General features: G+C 43.8%; 1 protein-coding gene across 3 annotated transcripts in view; it reads right to left on the reverse strand.

Moving 5' to 3' along the window:
* The window catches only part of MIER1 (MIER1 transcriptional regulator), a 31,596-nt gene that overhangs the window by 3,253 nt on the left and 15,084 nt on the right, over window positions 1–13,259 (reverse strand). For 2 of the 3 annotated variants that reach the window (XM_048944304.1, XM_048944302.1), the window contains 9 exons: window positions 9,634–9,801; window positions 7,014–7,146; window positions 5,456–5,532; window positions 5,063–5,135; window positions 2,884–3,035; window positions 2,256–2,337; window positions 1,277–1,371; window positions 1,066–1,193; window positions 161–300 (listed from right to left, as the gene is read on the reverse strand). In XM_048944304.1, the coding sequence (XP_048800261.1) occupies window positions 161–300; window positions 1,066–1,193; window positions 1,277–1,371; window positions 2,256–2,337; window positions 2,884–3,035; window positions 5,063–5,135; window positions 5,456–5,532; window positions 7,014–7,146; window positions 9,634–9,801 (1,048 nt within the window). The remainder of the gene's footprint in view (window positions 1–160; window positions 301–1,065; window positions 1,194–1,276; window positions 1,372–2,255; window positions 2,338–2,883; window positions 3,036–5,062; window positions 5,136–5,455; window positions 5,533–7,013; window positions 7,147–9,633; window positions 9,802–13,259) is intronic. The other variant, XM_048944303.1, reaches the window with a different exon arrangement.

The following is a 13,259-nucleotide window of genomic DNA, read 5'->3' on the forward strand; positions in this document are numbered from 1 at the left end:
TCTTTTCCCACTCCTACCTCCCTTTGCTGCCCTACACTGAACTGTGTTCGTGGGGCAAGCACTGTGCTTTAATCTCCTGCATGGAACTCCTCCCCAGGAGGGCAGCAACGATCACTTATCCCAATATGTTGAGCTCTGCAGCTCTGCTGTGGGCACTCACCGTTCTGGTTGCTGCTGCTGGTGGTGCTGTCCTCTCGCTCAGACTGGCTGGTGCTGCTGTTGGAGGCTGTGGGAGGAGGGGACGGAGCTCTGCTGGAGGCCGCGCTTTCACTTTCATCGAGGAGGCGGTCCATGTAGTCTCTAAGAAGGGAGAAAGCAAGTTCAGCATGTGCAAAAAGTTCACTGTGTTGGGTGTGTGAGCGACAAGGAAGGAAGGAAGGCACCCTTCCCTAACAGAATAATCAGAGAATGTACTGCAGTTTCACTTTGGTGGTCCAGCACGTAGCTCTACAATGTTCACAGAAACAATAAGCAGGAAGAAGAGATAACTGTCAGAAAGCTGGGGGAACGCATGGTGAAACAAGCCCTACCACAGGATATGGTTTTGGCCAAACAATATACTTCAAAAATCCCATCTGAAATTTGTGACTAATGCCTTAGTGCAAAACAAGTATTTCCAGCAAAACAACACATTCCCTGATGAGAATGTGGATGCCCCATCCCTGCAGGCATTCCAGGCCAGGCTGGATGTGGCTCTGGGCAGCCTGGGCTGCTGGTTGGTGACCTGCACACAGCAGGGGGTTGGAACTGATGAGCGTTGTGCTCCTTTGCAACCCAGGCCATTCTAGGATTCCTATTTGCAGAAATGTTACATTTGTGAAACACTGAAGCAAAAAAACACATTCCATGAAAGAGCTGTTCAATGCAAACTGCTGGCCTAACTCCCAACAAACGTATTTTGGGAATTACATGATACACACTGGTATGCTTTTCTTTGGCTTTTTTCCCCACTGCAACCTGGGACTGTGGCGTCACCAGCCTGTCCCTCCATGTCAGGGTCAGAGCAGTACAAAAGAGCAGTTTAGACCCAGCACTAAAGGCACAGGAGAATGATGCACATCTTACGTTACGCCGGGATGAAGGTTGTATTTCTTCTTTCCAAACCTCGTCTGTTGTGCAAAGAAATCGTAGCGCTCTGATTTCTTCCACATGTAATAAAATGCTACGCACTCACCAACTGATCTTGTTCGTACCTAGGAAAGAGGTGCTGTGAGCATTCTGCTGACTCCACGTGCCAAAAGAAAAAGCAAGAACGACATTTAAAATCAGCACATACCTTATTTGCCTGAATGACATGAAAATCCTTGCCATAGACTTTCAGCCCTTGTTCAAAGTTCCTACATTCTTCCTCTGTCCAAACAGATAATTCTTCTAAAGCAAGGAAATGCAATAATGAACACACGTAACATAAAAGCATACGGTCACTAACAGAAAACTTAAGTGACAGAAAGCACACGTGGCATCCAACTCTATTACACCATCTGCAAACTAACGAGAACCACTTCCAGAAATCTGGCTTACCACTACAGAAAGGAAGATTCTCCCTTCCAGTTGGGAGCAGGGAAACGCTGGCTGGCTGAAGCGGCGCGTTGGCAGGGCCATCACCAGCCAGCAGCTCTGCCAGCTGGGAACAGGGAGCAGGGAGGGGAAGGAGGGCTCAGACAGCTGCTGCCAGCACAGCACCCAGACTGCAGGGAGCTCAGCACACAGGAGTGCACTGCCTACAGACCTGGGACAGTCCCTGCTACGTGGAAGAAGCTGTTGCTGTAATGAGTACAAAGACCAATAATAAAACTGCAAATGCTTCAGTCTCCAACGAGAACTGAGGTCTTCTTAATGGCATACCTTTGTAAAAGGTGTAGACACCTGCTCTCCTTTAGCTAGAACTATGAATTATGTGATTTTATTCATGTTTGTTCCATTGACTTTAATGACTGCAGAGCTATAAGAACAAAGAATAGAATGCTGAAGAAATGCACAGTGCAGTTGCTAAGAAGTCATTTTAAATTTTAACTTGTTATTAAAGTGACAAATATAAATATCAAGCTTAATTAACAGCTAATTTTCTTGCTTGCTTATACTACAGCTACTAATTTCCTTCTCTCAGAGAACAGATTCACTGAAGGCTGCACTTGAATGAACACTGATGCATCATGCTTGCACGCAGTCACACCGTAACAGAACAGCTGTGTGCAGCACCCACACAGCAAAAGGAGAGGAAACACTGTAGGAGCTCGAGCAGTTTGTGTGCTCACCTCTGGCTGCCTTCACATTAAACCTCAGCCTTCGTAAAGATTCCTCCGTATCAAAATTGCACTTCACCAGTTCATACAACGCCTGCAAGGACAGAAAGGCATACATTTCATATGCTAAATAACACTGATTTCATGCTGTGCCACAGAAACATCCTTCATAAATCATTAAGGCTTACTTCAAAAAAGGTGAAGAATAAACTTTCTGAAGGACCGTATTACAATCTAAGGCAGCACAGTGGCTATTTCCTGGTTAAATTCCCACAGCTCTCAGCTACACAACCAAGCATATCTTCAAGTGAAATATTTCAACATTTTTAGCCATTGCATACATTTTTTTAATTTTTTTTTTTTAAAGAGAATTCAATAAGTTTAAAAAAACCCCTGTAATTGAAAGAACTCACTTATGCACAATTACTTACACATAAAACTCTGTGCTGATGCCTGAAGCAAGGTTAAGTCAAAGTTAGAGGTTGAAAATTTGCTGAGAGGAAAATACCATTGTATTTGTATTTCCAAAAGGAACAAACAAGCTGTTTCAAGGCCAATTTTAGTTGTTGGGATTAAAATAAAATACAGGGATAATTTGTTCTGTAATACTAAACTAAAAATGCCAACTCTTGTTATTTACCTGCTCATTGTCCTTAATATGTGATCCCTCAGGAATGGCATCCAGGCCCTTCTCATCTCCTGTGCGCCGTGATGCCTCGTTTAGGAACTCAATCACTTTGTCTTCTGGTAAGACATCAGGATTCCACAACAGCTGGTCATCGTTCTCATACACTGAAGTAAGCAGAGGAAAAAGAGAAGCAAGCTGAAAGAGCAACATGGAAGCTTTTTCTCTCCTGTAAAACCATCCCTGATGGAACCTCAGAGCATCAGCATCCATCCATACCTCAGGGCAGGTGAAAGACCAGCTCACAAACACGATTCTGTGAGTGACACACCACACCTTACGCTGCCTTGCAATCTCTGCTCTGGATTCTAGGACTCATGCACGAAACTCCACCAATCCCCCCTGCGTGTCCTCCTGACAGACACTACTTAATCACAAGGCAGCAGAAGCAGAGCCCACAACTCCCCACCTGCACTTCTTCTATTAAAGCAGCGCAGTTTTGCTGATGGCAGCAAGGTAAACTATTTCAGAAGAGAAAGAAAGCCTTCTGAAAGCACATCTTTGAATTCTGTTGGTCAAAATCCTCTAATAGCAGCTGCTAGTCCTCCAGGCACAGCCCAGAGCCATCAGCTTCATGCAGCACACTCGGCTCATCCTTCCTCAGAAGAGCATGTCAGAGCAGTCAAAAAGCAAGGTGGTTCATCTTAAGTGCTAGAACTTCTGTGCATTTGTCTATGGAGGGAGATCCAAGAGGACTAGACTTCTTAAAGAACGAGAAAGAAGATGGGATATGTGCATGAAATCCCTCAACACACAGTCCCAGATATTTACTTGTCAACTCTTTAGCTAAGTTACATTCATATTCTGGCTGGAGTCCTGGCAAAAAGATTTAAAGCACAGAAAAAGAAAAGAAGTGGCAACAGATAACAAATCCTGCTGGTACCCGGAACTACAACAGCCCCAGAACACTGGTGAAAATTTAACTTTCCTCCTCAATGGTTTCAGCCCGTGACACAGGTTCTGCATCCTGCACAGAGCCGTGTGCGAGGCTATGAGAAACTGGTTTATGTAGGTTAGTGCAATGCATAAAATAGCTCTTCTTTTTTATTGCTGGAGGCCAGAAGCCATTCAGAGCTGAGTAAACATGAGAGAGAGCAGGAGACCAAGCCATAAAGCGTAATTTGTCACATCCCAGGTAAATACGTAACCCCAACTCTATTTTTAGACAGTAGCAGGAAAGCACGCAAGGAGCAACTTCCTCACAGCTAAAAAGTTGTGTTTAATGTATTTGTATTTCCTAACAGACTATTTTCCCATGTTCATGGAAGCTCCTGACCTCTCACTTGGTTTTAAACTACATTCTTTTCAGTTTCTCTGGCTACCAAGCCCAGAGCTGGGTCAGCCCCAGTGCTGACCTGTTCTTCGCCAAGACCAGGAGTGACCACGTTTCCATTTTCTGGCTGGACCAGGTTGCAGCACAGCTACAGCAACCTGGCACCTGGAGCAAGACAACTGTCACCACTCGTGTATGTTCTCTGGTTCTGAGGCTGCACTGAGTTTTCTGCTGGTTAGTTTAAAACTAGCATATAAAAGCTGCAGTCTCAAACCAACCTGCAGTGTGAACAAACTCTTGGTAATGGGTTCAGCAAGCAGGGGAATTCCTGCTTGTAAGCTCAGGCTGGGTTTATGTGTGTCTGCCTTTCCTTGCTTCATTGTATTGACAGCATGCTGCCAAAGGCTCTGCTTGTAAGAGGAAAAGAGCTCCTGGAAAACACTCAAATAGTAGAACAAGAAGTTCTTAATGCTGATTGAAGAGTTGTAAGATGTGAAAACAAAGCTGCTGGTGACATTTCACCTCTTTAACAGGTTAATCCAGCAGCACAATTTCTTTACTATCCATTTCACATAAACAGAACGAACCAGGCAAAGAGGTCAACATAACTGATACGAAAGGCTTGGTTAGAATGCAAGCACTCAATAGGACAGCAGTGTCACCTTTCTTTTCCCCTTCCAAGTCTCAAGCTCTGGTGCTGAAGTATACGATGAGCTACAGTTTGAGATGATGGTTCTGTTCTCCATTTGACAGAGCCGATGCATTCCGCAAGACATGTGATGTGAGTCCAACATACCTGTTATTTTTTCCCACTAGAAAATGAGCTGACACACAGTGACAGTAGCAAGTGTTGAGCCTCACCTTTTTCATTCTCTTTGTATCTGCATATGCCAGCTGGAATTTCAGCTTGAAACATAGAGCCCACCATGATTTCCTGTTTTGAAATAACAGACACAAAAAGTTAAGCAACCACAGCCTTGCAGTTTGTTGTTAGCAAGTGATCTGTATGTATGTAGCAAGTCTCAAGATCCTTTGTCTCTAAAAGCTTTCATTGCTCAAAATCTAAAACAAATCTGTAAATAAGCATTACAGAGAAATGCATTTTTCACTTTCTGGGGAGGTCTTTAACATTATTATTAAAAAACACTCACATTTGTTGAGAAAAAAAGGAGAAGAGTTATGAGATCTATAGATCAAAGTTACTAGGTAGCAGCTGAGCGCATTATTCACAGAACATCGAGTTTGATAACCGACCTTAATATTTACCTTTTTCCAGTCTTCTGAGGGAATATAATCTTCATCTTCTTCGGACTCCTCTTCTATTTCGCTGTCTAGGAGAAATGAGCCAACATGTACAAACAGCCAAGCTGGGGCAGTGCTGGGGCTGCAGCCAGCCATCAGGAGTGCTGTGGGTGAGGACACAGGCAATGCTGCAGCCCCGCTCTGCCTCCCTGCCACCTTATCTCACGCCACAGAAGCACGGAAGGCAGGCACTGGCACTGCTAAATGCTCCAGCAGTGACTGCCTTAACAACGACCCACCCGATGTAGGTGTTTAGAACAGCTCGAGATACACAGCAGGCTATGAAAAGTAAAGGCACAAGTGAATACATCCATCAGTTTCAGTCCTTCCCAATAACAGTCCGTTTTCCCTCACTCAGCTGCGAAGCAGTTGAGATGATCCACCTTTACTACACGCAGTTACATCCTGAAAGTATTCTTGCATGCACCTTCAGCATCCACACGTGGATTCCAACCCCGTTTTCCATGAGCTCCCCGCTTTGTTGCTGCCATACTCTCTCCCTTACAGCAGCTGCCACTGAATTTAAGGTAAACTACAGCACAACACACAAGAAATTCACAAGCGTGCTTCTGTCAGCTTCACTGTGATTAATAGGATGTTCTGCTCAGAGATGTAAAGCAGTGCTTCAATCAAATTGCTTAGGATAAGGGCTGACAACAATTTTAGGATATGGGGTAGGTGCCATTCACAATGAAGCAAAAGCAACCACAATACCTGGTTCATGTACAGCAAGTGAGAACATCAGCACTAAAATGATTTACACATCAAACCATATTTTATATATAGCTGAACGCTGTAAAAACTCCAAAGCTAGTGCAATACATGTGTGTCATCCTAAAGTCTAAAAATAAGAGCTCATTTGAGATATTTGCAACCCTCTGCATGGCTGCATGCTGAGGTTCCTTGATGGTTTTGGATTAAAATAATGCAGTCCTGAGCGAGAGCAGGCAGCCAGAGCTCCAACATGAAGGTAATACCACACAGAACAGGCAGGTGCTGCTGATTCCCTGCTGAATGCTGCCATCACACAGCTTAGCAGCACACAGGCTATGGATTCCATAGAGGAGTATTTGTTAGATCACATTCCTCACTGTACAAGTCAGTCTCTGAAGCAGTTTACTGCACCTGGATTCCGCACGTAAAGATCTCTTCCTGAAGGGCACACCTGTACAAGCCAGTATGTGAGTGTCATGGAACAAAAGGAGTTGTGCTGTTGGAGATGCTTTTTCAAAACATTTTTCCACAAATTAATTCTTTAAGAAGAGAGCATCTGCTCCCACAGAGAACACCTTATCTGGGGAGAAGCTGTAGTGTTCAGCTAACAGTACGAATTTCTGGTTGCCCACTGAGTGTAATGGTAATCAAAACCAGTGCTAAGAGAACAAACACACGTCCACAGGTATCTGGATGCATACTTCAGAAATAGAATACTGCTTAACTAACTGAGCAGTCTGTAAGCACAGAACCAATCATTTTGAGGTAGCTGTGCTTAGTGCCAAGCTGTACGTACTTGTATCGAAATATTTACATCGACGAGGGCGAATCAACTCCTGTGGATCTTGAGAAGCAACTGATGGTGCTGGGTCATCATTCGATGACTGCGTCTCATCTTCCTGACCTGATGAATCCTTTATGGTCTCCTCCTGAAATATAAAGAAACAAAGAGGAGGTGAGCTACAGCTTGTGCGTGAGAAACACTATTTGGGCAGTATTTTTTCCAAAATTGTCAACACACCAAACCAAATAGCCATTGTCTATCTGGCTTCCAGTGGCTGTTGTACAGGGTGTAGTCTGTCCACACCGAGCCACAACAAAGACGTAAGCACGTGGTGTTCTTTATTGACCACGATTTTAAGCAGATCAGATTTAGCACTCGAACTCTAACGCACAGATCAGAAACTTGAAGCACAGCTGAACACCATGTCTAGCTCTACAATGAGTCGAGCAAATCCTTGTGGTTTTCATCTAATTTCATTTAACTTTATGTTTTACTTCAGTCTTCAAAGCCCTTCCTTGCGATTTTTCAGCACAAAGAGCAGTACAAAGATACTTTTCTCAGTCAAACAGAAACTGTACGTTCCACAAAAATAAATGTCAACAGTGTGGTTCTACCCAACAGGAATCGGTCAGCTCGACACGCTGTGTGTTTGTACATCCAGCCACCAAAAGGTCAAAAAACAAGAACCAGTTTCTTTATTAGAAAAGAAGTCACAACAACACTGGCAATTATTACACTTAGTGAAGAACAAGATGATAATGGTTAAAAAATGCATTAGATTTCTATGGTGTGTGTTGTCCGGAGCGTGTCTGGGTTTTATGGCTGTTGTAAGCACTCCTACTTGCTAGCTCTGACACAGACATAGGGCACGACACATGTTTACGTGTACCTCTAACAGCATCACAGTGTAATCACATGTGCAGCTTAAAGCAGCTTAAAAATAGAAAACGGCTAAGTGCAGTATAGCTAAATAAGCTGTAGAAAGATGTGCCCTCACAGAGAAAGCCTGAATGATTTATAAAACGATTCCACCCCCACAGATGTATTTTACTGCCTCTCTGCTAAAAGCATGTGAGTAATTCTAGAGCACTCATTCTTGCAGCCCAGGGCACAACACCCTGACAGGCTGCCCAGTGCTCTTTGTGCCCAATCCTCCTTATCACTTTTGTTCCATCCCTACCTAAGCTGGGGCTGAGCAACTCAACACAGACTTGCCGTTCAAATGCAGGCACAGGGCTGCAATCAGGCCGAGCTGCTGGCTGGGCTCTGCTTACCCCACCTGGTGTGCTGCTGCACGAATATCTTCTCTTCTGCAGCATACTGCAAAGCGTCCCCCTGCAGGGGGGCAGACATCCCTCCCCTCACTGCTATCATCTTAGCAATGACAGACACAGGAAAGCCATGCACTTCAGAGAAAAGACCTTCAAACAACCAGTAACAGGACTGGACAACTATGAAGGAGGCCGGGAGAGCGGAGAAGATGGCAGTTTTGTCAGGAAGCAATTAAGAAGCAAAGGCACAAGAAGCAAGTGGGACTTTGTGAACACTGCTGTGTATCACAAAATCAAATGCTTTTGTGTCTTACTTTAATTTTGGATATTCCTGTTATGTAAGTTTCTACCAATCTCTAGCTTCTTGAAGCCCTCCTAATGCTACACAACTATGTAATTTTCTTCATTTTGAACCATTCAGCCTATGCAAACAATAAGCAATATTTTATGGCACTTTTGGAATCGAGCAGAAAGGTCATTCCATTCTGTCTCATTCCAGACATTCTAAAATGGGTAAAATGTCAAAGAAGAAAATGTATTCGTTTTAAATCCAGCTTAGGTAATTCGACTTCCATTAATGCCTATGGGGTTTTTTTTTGTTACTGACAGTACAAAGGTTTCCATATTTTAATAGTATCAGGAAGCAACTCTGAGCAGCACCAGTAATGGAGAAGCTATAGCTGTACCCATGACAAGATGGGATTAGTACAAGTACATACGACATACATAAGTAGAAAAGAGCCTCCTATAATCAGATAATTTGTTATAAGAGCACACAGGACAGGATTCTACAGACTCTAAGTTCAAAACTTTACATTCGTTGAAGGTATTTGAAGCATTAGATTTAATTAACAATTTAAATGCAAGCAGGCTAATTACTGCCAGGCTGAAAAAAATATAACTTAAAAAGCTGAAGTTCGAAGACCTGAATTTAAAGATGCATCTGTGAGCATTGGAGGCTGCTGCAACTCCACACTGCACTGTTCAGTTTCAGTAGATCAGCTCTCATCTTGAAACAAGCATTCAGCCACAGCCACAGAGGAACCTTCAGGCATTTAAAATTCCAGGTTTTAAACCAGACAGTCTTTCTGAAGGACAGCATAATCCCTTCTGACATGATGCTGTATGTACACACGCACTCTAATTTGCCTCAGCAGGAGTTTGGCATGATGCAGATTAAATGCAGAGTAATTAAGAGAAATATAAAAGGGTAATTAAAAATAACTGCTAGACTTCAGTACACAGAGCATCCGAAATCAGCTGTGTGATGATTTACTTCCGCTGCGATCTGGCACTTTGAATGCTTGTCTACCTAAGAACAGCTGTATGAAAACCAGTTGTAAGCTGGCATGAACACTTACTTTGTTTTCAGCACTGCAGCCACTGTTGTCATCGTTATCAACATCATCATCATCTTCTCCCTCCTCCTCTTCCTCTTCCTCATCTTCCTCATCATCATCTTCTTGGAGTGGAATGGTGCCATCATAGCCATAAAGGCTAAGCAGCTCCTGGATTGGCATATCGCTTTCCTGATAAACACCCAAACAAAGTTGGAGGTTTAGCCAAAGTACTTCACATCCCACATCTGCTCTACAGCTTAAAGGTGTGCTTTTTAAACACAACACGACAAAAACAGATAACTGATGACCAGGTATACTAGGAAGAGCTTCTCTAAAGTGAAGAGACAGTCAGAAGTTTTGGCTCCTAGGAAAAACGTGTGGCCTTTTAGGCAACAAAATATTTTATTTCCTAATCCTTTATAAGCTTACAGTGGAACCCTTGCATCACAAACTCTCAGCAGGGCCACAAAGTTCATTAAAAAGGTACCAAGGGGCCATACTCCCCATTGCCCTTCTTGGTGTTTGCTTACTATCTGACCAAAACACAAGCACTGCCACGTGGCAGTTACACCTGGTTATATAGCTACAACCCTGGGATGAATCCATGCCTATGAAATGACAAGGCACGCATTTATCACGGCTGTCACCCATTTCAGCATCAGATGAAGCTTGCCTCTACTCCTAGGAGCAGTCTGATGTCCAACCAGCCATGCAACAGTGTGCTCTGGCAATCATGCAGCCTGCAGCCTGCTTTGTGCCCAGCTCTAAGGTGACCTTGGGACAGCATGGCAGAGATGCACAGAATCATTGAATGGCTTGGGTTGGAAGGGATCCCAAGGATCACCGAGTTCTGACCCCCTGCCACAGGCAGGGCCACCAACCTCCAGATCTGCTATAGACCAGGCTGCCCAGGGCTCCATCCAACCTGGTCTTGAACACCTCCAAGATTATTTGAATGCATTATTCTGGCTGTCAAGTATGACCTGTGGTCTACACATCACAAACTTTTCAGTGCATATACAGAGCAAACTGGAGTATAAATTGATATAAATATTGCATTTGCTGCCTAAAAACTACTGAAAAAATGTGCAGCATTTTGTGCTTATTTATTAAAAAAGAAAAAACAGAGAAAATGTGAGTCAGCAGAACTTGCAGTGCAGGGCTTGAGGATGGAGTCAAACCTTTGTCTGGGGAATTGCTCCATAGGAACAGCACCACGCAGCCCTACAACCTCAGCTTACACAAAATAACAAAAAAATGCACCTCACCATCTCTTTATCTCTCCCCAGAGGAGAAATACAAAATGAAATTGAGGGGCTGGATGGGGGTAATGGATGACTTTATCTTCAGGATCAGCTGACATCCAGGTGAAGACAGCACCGCTCACAGATACATACGTATTTCCTCATTTAAAATCAAAAAGTGTTTAATGTTGTTGTCTACAAAAGCAAACACACTTGGGAAGAAAATCTACTGAAATATGCAGTCATTTAAAAATCTTTCCATGTAGAATTCTGGCCTGTTCTGAAGAGATACTTCAAAGGATACAGACAGACCTCAAGTTTAGTGGCTCCCAAACTGTTATCGATTGCATTCATTTTATTAACACAAATTATTAATTGCCAGGTCCACAAATGAGTTACTTCAGTACTTTCAATACCTCAGGATCCTTCCTTTAGGGGCAGGATATGGCATCCCTAGAGGATGTTCTAAAAGCATTTTAAAATCACCTCTCTCACGAGATCAAATCCCTCGTTCATCATTCAGAGGTGCGCACAGCTGCTCCAAACACCACTTCTCAGGATGTAATGCAAGCCCTGGCTGATGATCAGATTATTAGCTGTCTGCTGGCCCCACACTTCTGCCACTGAACTCCTCTCCTAAGAGCTTAATTCATCTCCCCATCAGCACCTTTTACAAAAGGCAAGTGTATTAGTTCTGCCATGTAAAACCAGCAGTCACACAGGGCTTACCTACACTCCTTGTCTATGCATTTGGTGTTACTCTGAAGTACTAAGCCTTTCAGCCACTTACTGGCCCAGTCTTCAGTTCAGCTATTTACACAGACGTGGAGCATGTGGCACTTGATCTCCTCATTCTCCCCCTTAATTTCTTGTATTTTATGCAGTGAACTCTCAGAAGTGAGGAATTCCTGTTTTACACATGTGGACAACACGACAGGACTGCGACCATCATTAAAACCTTACAGCACAGCTGTCACAGCAATCCAAACTTATGTCCTCCAGTGCATTTTTGAGAGCAAAACTTTCATGAGATCATTCTCTTGTTAGAAAGTACAAATCCAGAACTAGAAAGAACTTTACTATGGGTTGTAGATAGGTGTGAATTATGCAGCTGGTGGGTTACTCCATGTTAGAGGAAATTCATGGTGTATTTAGAACCTTTTTCCTAGGTAGAGCCCTGACACAGCTCTTGACAGCTCAAAAAGTTCTGAGTGTCAGCAACTCCCAAAGATGCAACACTTTTGGTACCACAGTTGTGAGTTCTGTGTTGTTTTGGGACACTGCAGAAACAGAGGTAAAAAAAAAGTAACATGGATGATCAACGGCACAGAAATTTCTCATGTGGGAGATGTTTAGTAACAAGAAATGGGTTATAAGTCATGTATCTGGAGTACAGGTAGGTGAGGAGGAGTGGTGTAACAGAGAACTGCTTCATAAGGAGGAGCACAGAGAGGAGCAAGAGAAACAACGACACTCTTCTAAATGAGGAGCTTAGGGGCGACCACTGAAACAAACACAAAACACACCTGATAAAAACCAAACACACACCTCACACCAAATGAACTGTGCAACACTGCCACATGCCTCATGGACACAAAGTTTACAGAGGTTAGAAATCCAATGGACAAATCCAAGGAAGGGGAAAAAAAACAGAGGCATTACAGGGAGACAGCATCTGTTCCCTACGTGCCTGAGCTGTACCCTGCCAGAGGCTGGGAGAGTATCTGGAGAAACACTGTGTGCCTCCACATATGGGTCTCTCATTTAAAGAGACCACAATGCTGCTGTACAACACTAAAGAAACCCAGAAGCCCTCCTGAGAAGTGGGATCCAGGGGGAGAGGAGAAAAGTGCCTCTCTGCAGCATGCTGGGGCCTGACCACACACTGCAGCCAGGGCAGTGCAACCAGGGCAGTGCAACCAGGGCTCTGGACAGATCTGCTGTGGCTGTTCCTGGGGATAAAGCAGGATTATGGAGCTTCAAACAGTGAGTAGAAAAGATTCTCTTCCTCCAAGGAATGTGTAGTTTTTCTGGCACTCAGGAGTTAAACCAGTGAGGTGCCTCTGTGCAACTGGACTGCCATCTCACCTCCGAAGGAGCTGAGCAAGGAAATCTGGCACATTCACAGCCTGGGGAAATCTGAAGTAATACATGTAAGTGTCTGGGGAAAGGAAAAGACAGGATAGCACTTGTCTTGCCAGTAGTGTTGAGACTTAGGCTGTCTATCATCCGTGCTTAAGAAAAGGTGTGACTGAAGAATGAAAAGAAGGACAAGAAAGGAGAGAGAAGCAAGCTTTGATGCGCGGCCTGCCATCCCACAAGCAGAAATCCTGCTGCAGTGAGAACATCTGAAAGGCAGGAAAAGCTCTACTTTCAACACCCCAGAAATGGCTGATGTTCCTG

This window comes from Lagopus muta, chromosome 5 (genome assembly GCF_023343835.1).
Source record: "Lagopus muta isolate bLagMut1 chromosome 5, bLagMut1 primary, whole genome shotgun sequence".
Lineage (NCBI taxonomy): Eukaryota > Metazoa > Chordata > Aves > Galliformes > Phasianidae > Lagopus > Lagopus muta.